Source organism: Sceloporus occidentalis, unplaced genomic scaffold, assembly GCF_023333645.1.
Source record: "Sceloporus occidentalis isolate IW3139 unplaced genomic scaffold, rSceOcc1.0.p SCAF_12, whole genome shotgun sequence".
Taxonomy (NCBI): Eukaryota; Metazoa; Chordata; class Lepidosauria; order Squamata; family Phrynosomatidae; genus Sceloporus; species Sceloporus occidentalis.
The window spans coordinates 18,428,394-18,442,544 of NW_028316992.1; the positions used below are offsets into that span (position 1 = coordinate 18,428,394).

General features: G+C 39.2%; 1 protein-coding gene across 1 annotated transcript in view; it reads left to right on the plus strand.

The window, feature by feature from the left end:
- SPAG16 (sperm associated antigen 16) overlaps positions 1-14,151 on the plus strand; it is a 506,576-nt gene that overhangs the window by 35,402 nt on the left and 457,023 nt on the right. Inside the window, exons 7-9 of the mRNA XM_089477933.1 lie at positions 1,161-1,278; positions 1,786-1,855; positions 8,984-9,132. Coding sequence (XP_089334059.1) covers positions 1,161-1,278; positions 1,786-1,855; positions 8,984-9,132 — 337 coding nt within the window. The remainder of the gene's footprint in view (positions 1-1,160; positions 1,279-1,785; positions 1,856-8,983; positions 9,133-14,151) is intronic.

A 14,151-nucleotide genomic window follows, 5' to 3' on the forward strand; every position in this document is an offset into this window, starting at 1 on the left:
TCCAAACTTATTATCATCAGAACTGGCATCTTAACCACTAAGCCACAGCATCCCTTATATACTCATATGTAAGTCTAGAACTTTTAGTCAAAAAAATTGACCCCCAAAACCTGAGTCAGTTTATTGACAGGTCATTATAAATACTGAACTTTAAGTTGTTGGGTTTTTTTTAAAAAAAAGATCCATCCTCTGGTAAAAGGTAAGAAAATAATCTGCCCTGGAAGCACCCCCTCTCTACTCTCTCATCCATCCAGCCTTTAAGTTAAGCACAAACAGTTATGCCTGCTGGAATGTTGTGAATTCTATGGCATTGCTTTCCTTTGCTTCATGCTTTAGATCCTTTGTTACATGTCCCTAAATTTTACCCTTGATGTAGCCATAGGTAATATCCAAATCCATAATTTTGCCCCCCAAACCTGCCCTTGACTTATTCATGAAGTCAACCTATAGTTGAGTATATATGGTAATTCTGTGATGAATATTCTGCTGTACAGTCTTATTTGTCCTGCATTGAAAACGTACAAACTGGTTTGGTCAGGAGAGGGTTAACATCATGAGATGGAAAGTTAGTGAGAAGGGGTCACTGCTCCTCTAAAGGCATAGAAAGCTCTATCTGGCAGCCCTTCAGAAAGTAATAGTTCTTTGTTCAGGATTCCAGAACAGCTGGTTGCAGGTAATTGCGTCTCTTGGAATCTGAGGCTGTGGCTATAGAGAAGGACAGCCAAAAAGAACAGCCAACTTAAAATAAAGCCCAGAAGAAAGTTTTCCTGTGAATATAAGATGCTCATTTTATGCCTGAAATTACTTCTGTCTACAACTTTCCTTAAATTAGTAATGAAAATTCCTTTAAAAGCAACCTTATCCAGCACTCTGGCTATAGTATCAGGTATCGCCTGCTGAGGGATAGGGGGGAATTTGGAGCATAAATCTGTCTTTTGTTAAAGAGTGGAAGAATCAGATACCCAGCACAGGATATTTTTTGCTTACTGAGGAAGTGAAACAAAATGATTGGTTGTAGTTAATCATAGATCTCTACTAGAAGCTGCAAAGTTGCTTGAGGGAAATACAATGCAATTTCCATTTTCCTTTGAGGCAAAGTCGGGGATTCAGCATTCACAATGATGATCCATAATTTCCCCCTATTTCTTTATTGTGTATAGGCTAAAAGCACATTATGCATCATATGAACCAATGTTAAGGCAGCTGAAGGAAAAATATGAGAATCTACTAAGAGAAAAAGTGCTTACAAGTTTGGAACGAGATAGAGCTGTTGGGCAGGTAAAACTTTTAATTGCTTTCTACTGAGACATATTTGAAAACCTCTGATGCTTTTAGATACTTCATTATAATTATTCAATTAAATTTCATTATTCAATTAACTGCCCACCATGTCACTACCTTTCTGTGGTGGTGGGATTGTATGCTGATGTGAGGCAAGAAGCTATGTTGCTGGTGGCATGGGATTGCATGATCCTGTGAGGCTGGTCTCCCACATCAGACAGGCTTTTGCTGAGCATCCAGCATCCCCCATACAGACAAGCCAAAATAAAGCTGCTTTGGGTCACTTTGGAGGTATGCTGTTTAAATGATGTATGCGTTCTAAGAGTCCGGAAGCCACGCCAAAGCCGCACTCCAGTCCTAAGCTTGCAAGTTTTAGATCTGTGTTGCTCAGTACTGTTTTTTTCTTCTTAAGATTCTTACCATGTTTATATATTGTATACTTAATGTTTAATTTCTGAGCAGGAGAAAGTAAAATTATCTCTGTTATTTTCATTCATTTTATAGATTACAGGCTTGCAGGCAACCTTACAGAGCTTAGAGTGTGGAAGCAACATTCACATTCCTGTATCTAGAGGTACAATTTTTCCTCTTTTCAGAAAGTCAAAACTTGGAGAAAAATGTTTGGATCTCAAATATTATGCAAATGATTATAAAGTTCTCTTTCTACATGTTAAATCCAGAGATTATTTAACGAATGATAATTTTCAGTGTGTTTATTTATTTAGGCCTGTTACAGACAGCCAAAATAAAGCTGCTTCGAGTCACAGTGGAGGTATGGTGTTTCAATGATGCATGCATCCTAAGAGTCCAGAAGCCACACCAAAGCCACGCTTCAGTCCTTAGGGCTGGAGCGTGGCTTTGGTGCGACTTCTGGACTCTTAGGACGCATGCATCATTGAAACACCATACCTCCACTGTGACTCGAAGCAGCTTTATTTTGGCTGTCTGTAACAGGCCACAATTGATATCCTAGCTTTCTACTGTTGCGGAACTCAAAGTGGCTTACAATAAGCTCTAAAAAGATATAACTAAAAATCTGATGACACAAAAGTTAAAAAACCTTATCATTAAAATGTCACTACTTTAATGCAGCCTAAAGTCATTAAAACATAACAAAAAATGGACAAAGTATAGCACACACGTCCCATTATCATCCAGTGCCTGTTTATTAAAAAAAAGAGCAGGAATGGCATCCTGGGTCCAAAATACACTGCAGAAATAATCCAGTTTGAGACCGCTTGAACTGCCCTGGCTCAATGCTAGGGAATTCTGGGAACTATAGTTTTGTGAGACATTCTTCTCTGTCAAAATGCTCTGGTGCTATAATAAACTACAATTCTCATAATTTCCTAGCACTGAGCCTGGGCAGTTAAAGCTGTCTCAAACTGAATTATTTCTGCAGTATGTTGTGGATCCTTGTCTCCTTTGGAGAGGGCTTCCACAGCCTGGGATAGCCACTGAGAAGATCCTCTCACATGTCATCACCAGACAGGCCTGTGACAGAGTAAGAACAAAAAAACAAGCTCTCCTTCAAGAATTTATGACTCAGACAGACTCCTAAAAGGAAATGGTTTATTTTCAGATAGACCCAAGCCTTCTAGGGCTTCATAGGACATAAACAGCACTTTGATTTGTTCTTGAAAACGAACTGGTAGGAAGTGAAGCTCTTTCAACAAAGGAGTTTTATGGCTCCTGTAAACAACCCATCTGTACTCTGGCCATAGCATTTTGGACTTACTGAACTTTCCAAGCAGATGCTACACACTATAGAATCATGTCTCAGAAAGAGATATTGGCTGATACCGGCTGATAAGTTTCTAGTATGATAGGGTTCAGAGTTATGTGGCAGATATTACAAGTGGAAAGATGTTTCCTGGGATGAGATGGTCTCATCATGCATACACCATAGACTAACCAATTGACATGGTGGCCATTCTTGGAGGGTTCGCAGAACCCTGTATCCTCCTGAATACATGGCTGTGTACATGGCTGCCATACAAGGCTGTTGTAAGGAAATGAAAGCCCATCTTGTCTGCTCCTTGGATGAGTGAAAGGCAGAAATAATGAATATAGATATAAGAGATGTTCCCAGACCTTGCATTCACTTGAATGGCCTGGTAGACTGTTAATGAAGGAAGTAGAGTGTGTTATAGGGCACTGTTATTCTCTGTAGGGGAAGCTGTATAGAGTTTTTCAGTTGCTAAAAACATGATGTTACAGAATTTAAAGACATGAGTGAATTATATTAAGCAAAATGTGAATCTGTTGATACTGAAGTGTACACATCTTTTTGAGGGAGATAAAATTCAAAATTCAGCAACTGGGAGCATTAGCTCAAATGTTAAGTGTGTATTTGTATGCTTGGATGGAGACAGAAAAATCAAAATAGGAAAACGAAATGCAGTCTGTATTGCTAGGCTAGGTTTACTGCATTTGGTTGACTGGAAAATGGGCTGGTAGCAAATCATATCATTTGTCAAGTTTTATGGATCTAGATTACGCACATTTCTTTCCCTTTGAGTAGTTTTATGAAATATATTTGCAAGTTTGGCAGTGGAACATAGATATTTTTTATTTTATGAGTCATCCAGCCTGTCTACTGGTTTACTCTAATTTTACTCACCTTCCAGTAGTCTAATAGAAATGACATGGTATAAAAATAAATACTAACTGCTTTGGAATGTGATTAAGCTGCAGTTCTGAGCATATTTTAAGGAAGTCTCATTGAGCTCACTATGATTTCCTTCCAGGTAAACTTGTTTTAGAGCAGGTTACAATTGTTTGATGACTAGATCTGTTTTGTGTTTAGCTTTGTATAAAAATTATATGCCTAGTGACTAAACAACAGTGCTGATTTAAATTCTAGATATTTGCTTTTAATTCTAGTAGGTTTCATTTGTTTTTTAGAGAGCCAGTGTGGGTCATGCTTTGAATGTTGGACTATGACTCTGAAGAGCAGGGTTTAAATCCCTGCCTGGCTATGGAAACCCACTGAGATATCTTGGGCAAGGCACACTCTTTCAGCCTCAGAGGAAGGCAAGAACAAGCCTACTCTGAACAAATCTTGCCAAGAAAACCCTTTGATAGGTTTGTTGTAGGGTCACCATATGTTGCAAATGATTTGAAGGTATACAACAACAGATTGTTCTTGAGATAATGATTCCACAGTAACAGTGATAGTGATCGCTGAGGGCCTGGATGTGTCATTTCCAACTGCAGGTGGGTGTTCAGATGAGAGCACATGCTACCTCTGCCTAGGAAACTATCATGTCAGGAAGAAGAGTTGTAGCCCGGTATTGTCCTTGTCATGCTGATTTTCTGAATAAAAGCAATTACTTTTCACAAGAGTGCATTTAGTCATGTGAGCTGTAACTTGCAATTAGACCCATGTCATCACTTCAGTGTAAACTATATTTCCTTTTCTCCATTCAGACAGCAAATTGCTGTTTTCTCCCTCCATCTCCCTAACTCTGATGGATGTTTCAGTCTAAGTCCCTTAAGGAACATTATAGATATTTTTGTTGTTCCCTGACTTTGTTTGGGTGACATTTTAGCTAAAACCCATTTGGAAAAGGGAGTGCAGTCTCAATTTTTTTTAATGCAATGACTGTAGAGGGTCAGGATAAAACTGTTTTGCTGGAGGATCTCAGAGATCTGCCATCAGATTGATCTCGCTGAAGAACATCCCTGCTGATCTGCTGGCAGAAGAGCCAAAAAGGGAGGAGAGAAGGGGCAAGGTGAGGGAGGAGCTGAGTTATGAGAGATCATCCAGTTGATTCACCTATAGTGCAGAAAGTTGGGTCAGAGCAAGGGAGGTCCTGGGTAATATTAAAAAGGAAATTAAACCCAGAGCTGGGAGTGAGTTCATTTCAGCAAAGCTTCGGATGGTCCAGGGTCAGTTCATCTTTTCCAAATAGGTTTATGCTCCATGACCACGCCCCTTTGTAACATTGGTATGACTCAGTACTGCTACTCAGTTTTCAGAAAGAAATGTATCCTGCTTAATTCACATTAAAAACAAAATCCTTGAAGGATGGATACTGCTCAATTTATCTCTTGGTACCTGTAAAAGGTAAGTGGTGTGAAGGAGAAATGATGTATGGAATGGTGAACAAAACTGGTGTAGCATAGGATAATACATTACCAGCCTGATGTCATGAATTATATTTTCCCACACAGTGGTGACTGCTAGATTTTTCCTTAACAGGTTGTATTAAAATAAAAGTGTTGGGGTCGAGGGAAGCAACTCCTTCTCCTAGTATGGCTTAGCTTTCTTTACTTTTCATTCCATAATGGTGGCTACATGTCCATCATCAGAGCAACGGTTAAACCAGGAGTAAAAAGAAAGAAAGAAGTAGTCTTGGTCAACCTCACTAAACAAATTTCTTGCCTATATGCAGATAAGTGTACTGTGGTCATAAGCCAAGCACATTCATTTGTTGATTTCTTGGCCTGCTAATATAACCTTAAGATATGGTATATAATCTGTCAGCACCTAAAGCCGTGATGTTGAACCTATGGCACACGTGCCGGAGATGGCACACGGCACCATTTTCCCTGGCATGAGGCGGTGGGACACACACTTCTTCCTCCTCCTTCCCAACCATTCCTGGCCTCCAGTTGCCTCTCTTTTTATTGTACTCTTTTATATTGTTTTATGCTGGTCATCAACCATAATAATAAATTTCAATTTCTCTGGAGGCAGCTTTAGGCTGGGGACAGCACGGGGGGTGGAGGAGGAAAAACCTGACCCTTCCCGGCCCCCAGTTAGAGAGGCAGCTGAAGGCCTGGGAGGGAGGGGGAAGAAGCCACCCTCAGAGGGTGGAAGACCCACCCCACAGAGGGCAGAATTCCTGCCCCCAGCACTGGTGCCAGAAGACCTTTTAGTATGGGCAGTCAGATCCTACAAGGTTCACCATCATTGACCTATAGACTGTAGAATACAGAGCATGTGATTTATAACAGTATTTGCTGTCTTTGTGTATTATAGCACCAAAAGAGGTTTAAGTTTCAGTCTGCTAGATGTTCCATTCAGTAATGTAGAAAAGTGCATTATTTTTAAAGTGCTTTTATAATTTCTATTTTAAAGCAAATTATATTCTTTAATACTGTAATAGTTTAATTCCATTTTAAATGTCACTTTTGTAAGTTTTTAATTGAACTGTGTTTTCGGACTGTAAGCTGCTTTGAGTTCCAGTTTTGGAGGGAAAGTAGGATACTCATCATCATCATCATGCATTCAATATAATAGAATGGAATGGAATGATGCCTTACATGTAATGTCAGGGAATATAACAAAGCTGAAGTGCCCAAGCATTGCTATGTCTGTGTTCCACCCAAAGGGAGCTGTGTGTGTGTGTGTGTGTGTGTGTGTGTGTGTGTGTGTGTATGTATATATCCTAAAAAGTACTAAAAGTGCCTGTTCAGTTCTTACATAAATATCTGGAAACTCCCATACTTGAAAATGTTTAAGTGGAGTGTGAATGTTAACCTGGCCTGGCTAGTTTAACAATTGTCATGAGTTGGAAACTTTGGTGACCAGAAGTTGATAAAAGTAACCTCAGACAGAAACTAGAATTAGTTGAGCAAGGATTCTCAGTTTAAGAGATAGGGGTAGTGAACTATGCCTGTTCTATTATGCATTTGAATGGACAAAACTTAGGTCTAATCCAAAAAGTGCTTACAGATATTAGTTTTAATTGGAATGCTATTGTATAAATAAACTTGGAAACACATCAGTTTTAAATCTGACAGTCTGTCCTTCATCAGAACGACAACTGGAAGTCTCAAAATATGAGTTGGTTGTGTCACCACAATAATTCTGTAGAACACCAGCTCCCTTTTAAACCACTGGGCTTTCATAGTTTTGCAACAGTTTGTAAGCATGTTTAATTTCAAAAGCACAAACAAACACAATGTCCCCTGAGCAGTGTAGCTGCCAGTGGTGACATCTATTGTGAGCGGAGCTTCCAAACAAATAATACATTTCTGCAATGTACAATGTTTAGAGAAATATTTGTCAAAGCTGTTGAAACACTTGGCTTGTAAAGTATTTATAAGACCAGTATCTTGTGTAAGGAATTGTTCTTTTCATATGTATCTTTTCAAATAAATTAGTCAAGTAGGTTATACAGAAAGCTTCAATTGCTTGCATTTCTTTTAAATGTCCCAGTTGATTTTGTGAAAACAGAAGTTCTTCAAGGGCTGGTCCCCTGAATGGAAGTACCATGTTTCATTTTAGCATGCCTTCCTTTCCTTTGCAGCAGAAGATTTTCATTCGAAAAGAATGTTTTTAAGTTGATTTAGGTTTTTTTTCTTATTTAGACTGGCTTTACTTTTAAATAATTAAAATATTCAGTCTGTTTAGTCTGTGGGCCGTGATAATAATTTCTGTGAAACAAAACACGTTGAGTCTGCCATATTGTCAGGCAAGTCATCAGCAGATTGGAGCTCCTGGGGATTGCCCTGTCTCATATTAGCCAATAGTGGTGTGCTCCCAGGGGTGCACTGATGCAGGCATGCACCCACCACCACCCATAGACTAATATGAGTTTGAACTCCCACAGTTTTTCCATCCTTGGGATGTGCGTGTAACCAAACCCACACAGGGTTCATATTTGGCTGGAGGCCTTCACGTATAAAGCTGCACATACATGAAGGTGGGAAGGGTCCACTGCATTTAAACAATAATACTTTTCTGTAGTCCAGAAAGCATAGATAAACAGGATGACCATAACAAAGTGCTCTTCATCCTTTTGGGGCCAAGGAGCACATTTAGAGTTTTGAGAAGGTGTTCTGGACTCCCTTATGGCTGACAAAAGCCATTTTCCCTGTGAAGGTTTGTTCGTTCTCCCTAGAACTTTTACTGCTTCTCAAATGATTGTTCATTATAGCACTTCTGACATCGTTTCAGTTGTGGGTGTACCTTCTCCCGTGATTTATGTTAAACAAATAAATACATTTCTTCACGTTTTGTGATGGCAGTTTGCTGCACTAGGCTTGCAGAGTGGAAGGGAAGTACTTTTGGCTTTATCTGTCCAAGGGATGATGCTGGGTTCTGAGGGTTTTTGGTTTGTCTGTTGGTGTTATATGCTTGGGCACTTCAGCTTTGTTATATTCCCTGACATTACATGTAAGGCATCATTCCATTCCATTCTATTATATTGAATGCATGATGATGATGATGAGTATCCCACTTTCCCTCCAAAACTGGAACTCAAAGCAGCTTACAGTCCGAAAACACAGTTCAATTAAAAACTTACAAAAGTGCCATTTAAAATGGAATTAAACTATTACAGGATTAAAGAATATAATCTGTTGGAAGTCATTTTGAGAATCATTCAGTTGAAAGGTAAGATATATATCTTCTAAATAAATAAAAAACAATTTGGATTTTTCTTGTCTTTGGTTAATCAGTCTATATATACAAATGATTCAAATTTGTAGTTTCCACATCTTCATCTTTAGTGCCATCTTGGTTAGTGATATCAGTATTAGCTATCATGAATGTTTAGATGATTTTAGTAAGGAAGTATCCATGCCCCCTATTTCAGTTGGGATCCAAGTGCAGGTCTTACTAAAGTAAGAGGTTAACTGAAATGTGTGTGTGTGAAATTACGTGAATCAAACACATGGTTTAAAAATATGTGTTGTCTTTCTATGGAAAAATGAGAGATGAAAAACTTTTTATTTTATTTTATAGCAGGTCATAGGTGTGAAAGAGAGGATAAATTAGAAGGACCTTCCCAGAAAGCTCTCAGAGAAGCCAAGGAGCAAAAAGTACATACTGGAGTTAATCCATATGATCCGGCCAAAGATCCAACGAAGCAGATGGGCAAGAGATTTCCAAAGGTATGAATATTCTCATCTACTCAGTGTTTACTAGAATTTGGCCTAATGTTCTGTGTTTTGTGTAACATCAAACATCACTAGGATTGGCTAAATCACTACTTACTATAGGAAATTGAATGTGTTTGTGCCAGACATCTTCTATTACTGAAGTCAGTCTCAGGCTACTAGGTAGCATCAGTGCTATGCAGATTTAAATTGGAGTTTGAGACTATTTCAGCTGGGAAACATTGGCTACATTTTCTGTCTTAAGGAGACGTGTGCTGATGCTTTTGAAAGGTGGGTGCAGATGTGGAGCAGATACATGAAAGAGGTAATTGGGGATGCTGAGGGGCAATAAGAAAGGTTATCAGTGTCTGGAGAAACTGGGAGATGTTGACTAAGCTTAAATGCTGTAGGTCAGAAGAACTGTTTTTCATGTCACTTGGCCTAATGTAGTGAACACTTTTTATGTTTCTCATGCACTAGAGATTCTTGAGCTCCAAATGTTCTGGAGTGAGCAAGAAGCTCAAAAACACCACACTAATGGCTCCACAACATGGTATTTCTGAAAATACAACTTTTGCATCTTCCTTAGTTCATTGAACTCTGTTAATTGATGTTTATTTAAACTAAAATTCGGGACTTCAGCATATCAGACATGATTTGGTAATTCAGTGGGCAAAGTATATATGGTAGCATGACTCTGCTGATAAATATTTAACACCGACAAAAGAAATGTGAAGCCTAGCTAGCATTGGTAGCAAAGCAATAGGATGTTTAGATGAACCAAATGTCCTGCTTATTTTTCTACCAGCAGTGGCTAAGTTTAACATGTCTTTTGTGGTGGCTGATAAATATGTTTGTTAGCATAGTCATGCCAACTTGACACAGGCCAGCCACTGGCTAGTCTTCAAATGGAATGATTTCCTTCCCATTGCCAAAGTGCAAAGAGAGATTATTTCTATAGACTTTAGTAATCAACAAGCTCAAATCACAACTTAGTTAAAGATTGTATTGATGAATTCAAGGTGCAAGGAATCATATGATGTCTCTCATGTGAGAGCTCAATTCTTAACGGTAACGTACAATTTTAAATAAATAAAATAAATACATTTCCCTGCCAGCTCAAACAACCGATGGCTTTCTAGGGATAACAGTTTATTTTAAAACTTCTTGCATGCATAAAATAGAATTTACAGGGATTTGATACTGGGACAAGTTTCTTGGCTTCAGCCGGTAGGAATAAATTTTCCAACTTCATGGTGAAAAAAGGAACAGTGTTATAGGTGTGGTTTAGGCAAATAAACAGCAACAGATTTTCCACACCCTCTTACCTTGGTAGGATCAACTGACTGATCCTAAAAGATTGTAGCAGCAATGAAAGGAAAAGTAAGAACTGGTGGAAAATCTTTTCTTAGATTTTGGAACATTTAAGTAGATTTTGGGGGGTAAGTGTGTGTGTGATGCTTGCTTCATGCCAGGAAGGCCTGTGGGATAGAACTAATAAGATAGCAACAAAAACCACACTGGAATTAAAGGGGAAAGATATTCTTATTGGGAGCTTTCCCCCCAAAATTACATTTCACCATATATTTCAAAAATTTGAATAGGTTCTGTTGACTAATACTTGATTCGCCTTAACCAGAACAAAAACTGCTGATTGTTAATGGAAACTAAATCAAAAGTTGAATAGTTTAAGTGATTGAAAAAAATGTGTGCTACTAAAATGGGCTATTTAATCATATAATTGGATTAATAATAATACTAATACTAATAATAGTAATACCCAGCTTTTCCAGAAGATCAAAGCAGTGTACACAAAATTTAAAACCAGTTACAAACACATCATAAAATAGATAAAACCAATAACACAATATACAATATACAAATCTAAATTCCTTCAGCCCTTAGTAGTTGATCGTCTTGATAAAAATCTAAATTCTGAAGCAGTGGAAAATCTAAGTCTTAGACCCTTCTCCCTCTATAAAATTTGACCATTATATTTACACACAAGTCTCAGGTGCATTTATACCTTGTTTGTCTCACTACTGATAACATACAGCACTTTTGAGATCATATTTTAGCAAGACCGTTTGCTAAATACATGGTCTTTATTGATACTTTTGGCATTAGATTTTGCAACGTCAGCTATTATACTGTGATGAGATGAACCCCTGTAGCTTAAAATGTCCAAAAGCCCAAAGAAATAACTCTGAAGGTATTTGAATTGTATTATAATGGCCTTCTTAATAGTAGGGTACAGTATGAAACATACACTCTAAACTGAGACTGAAATTGGAAACCTGCAATCTTTGATGTTACAAGTGTATGTTTAATAATAATTGTGTTCAATCTGTTTTGCTGAGAAATTTGACAGAATTACTCTAGTGGATGATACACATGTTCAGAAGAGGTCAAGCTATTTTCCTACTTGATGGTCTTATTTCTGCACTTTTCAGCCTGGCAGTCAACCAGTGATTGTGAACTTCTCACATAATCCTTATGGAAGGCATTCACATATATCTGATAAGTCTAGGCTTTAGGACAGGCTTTGGGGTTGAGACTGCCATGGTTGCCTTGACCGACGATCTGCGTCTGAGCATTGACAGGGGGAGTGTGACCCTGTTGGTGCTCTTAGACCTCTCAGCGGCTTTTGATACTATAGATCACGGCATCCTCTTGGACCGCCTGAGGGGGTTAGGTATCGGGGGCACTGCTTTGCAGTGGTTCCGATCCTTCCTCTCGGGCAGGTCTCAGAGGGTGCTACTCGGGGACTGTAGCTCCAGTAAGAGGTACCTCACTTGTGGGGTTCCTCAGGGGGCTATTTTGTCCCCGATGTTATTTAACATCTATATGAAGCCACTGGGTAATACGGAGTTATGGTGCTGGGTGTTATCAGTATGCTGATGACACCCAAATCTATTTCTCCGTATCTCGTTCGTCGGCCTCGAATTCCGATGGCATCTCTTCTCTCAATGAATGTCTTCAGGCGGTAATGGGCTGGATGAGGAAAAACAGATTGAAACTGAATCCAGACAAGACGGAGGTGCTCATGGTAGCGGCCCCGAAACCAAGAATTGGGTTGCAACCTCCAGTCCTGGATGGGGTCACACTCTCCTCCAGCAACTGTGTTCGCAGTCTGGGGGTGCTCCTTGACTCGTCGCTCCTGATGACAAATCAGGTAAATGCGACGGTCAGGAGTGCCTGTTATCAGCTTCGGCTGATACGCCAGCTGCGCCCTTTTCTGGAAGTAAGGGATCTCGAGACGGTTGTGCACGCGCTGGTAACCTCACGCCTTGACTTCTGTAATGCACTCTACATGGGGCTACCCCTGTGCTTGACTCGGAAATTACAGCTGGTTCAAAATATGGCAGCCAGGCTTGTCTCAGGAACATCTAGGAGGGACCACATTACTCCGGTTTTGAGGTCCCTCCACTGGCTGCCTATCAGCTTCTGGGCCCAGTACAAGGTGTTGGTTATCACCTTTAAAGCCCTAAATGGCTTGGGTCCAAGCTATCTCAGGGATCGCCTCCTCCCGTACAATCCTCCCCGCGCTCTCCGGTCCTCTGGGAGGAACTTACTACAGCCTCTAAAATCTAGGCTTGCGTCGACCTCCCAGAGGGCGTTCTCTGCTGTCGCCCCCAAACTCTGGAACGACCTGCCGGATGAGATCCGTCAGATAACATCATTAGACAGCTTTAAAAAAGCGGTCAAGACGGATCTCTTCCGGCAGGCCTTTCCAGATTAACCATCCCGGCCCAGGTTCCCTGATTCCCTCATTCCTCCCGTGGCCCCATCTTAGTGATGGTTGAGGATCAACAGAGGGATATCAGGGTTTTTAGTTTTAGTTTTTAACTGTTGTTTTTATGAATTGATATTGTATTTTATATGTTAGACTGTTTAATACTGTCTTAAGGGGGGGAGGGATAAAGTGTTTTTAATTGTCACATTTTATATTTTACTGTTGTTAACCGCCCGGATTGGTTTGCCAGAGGGCGGTATACAAATAAATATTATTATTATTATTATTATTATTATTATTATTATTATAGATAAAAGCACAACATTGCTTACCAGATAGGGTGAGCCATCTAACCTCTGAAGGGTCACTCTTTAACCTATACCCCCAAAGAACTTGCAGACATCAGGTTTCTCTTAAAGAGTAGTATAGGACTGGTGGCCTTCGTTGCCTTGTAGCCAGAACCAGAATCACTGAAGTAGACAGCTGCAAAGTTATCTTTATTTCACAACAAGAGCTTATGCATGGGAGTAATACTTTGGTTTTACAAAACTGAATAAGAAGGTTGAATGAGTAATGCTGTCCTTTTGGAGTGAGTGGGAGTTGGCTTTTGCTAATTGTTATTTTACATTTCGTATATTATGAGGATATGTTCCTTCTTTTTTGTTTGTCTCAGCAGAAATGATAACCCTTAGTTGAAAAAAAATGCATTAGAAATACTGCTGCACAACCCTTCTGCATGCATCAGCCACAACTCTTCCAGCTAAGCGAAGGGGATGTATGCATGTACAGGTCTCAATGCATGCACAGATCTATATTGATTTCAAATCATGAAACTTATCCAAAGCACTTCAACAAAGGTACAGTTGGTTCCAATGGATCTTCCAGGACTATCATAACATCATCAGGAAATGCTCTCAGTTTTATTGAATCTTACATTACTTTCAAATATTCATATTGCTCTTAGTAGAATCTCTAATGTCAAAATGAACAATAATGGTGAGAGAGGACATTTTTGTCTCATGCTGTCTGCATATTACAATTTTAGGTTAATACCCCGTTAATCAAATTTCTTGCACATTGATGATTATAGTTTGCCTTAATCCAATATTAAAATTGTATTCAAAGTCCATATTTTCCAGTAATGCAAACAAAAAAAAATCACAATTTAAATTATCAAATATATTTTCTACATCCAGAAAGATCAATGGTGCCCCTATTGTCATTATGCTTGTCTAACATTTCAATAATATCCCGTACATATCTTAAATTATGCCTCAATTGTTTTTGAGGTAAAAATG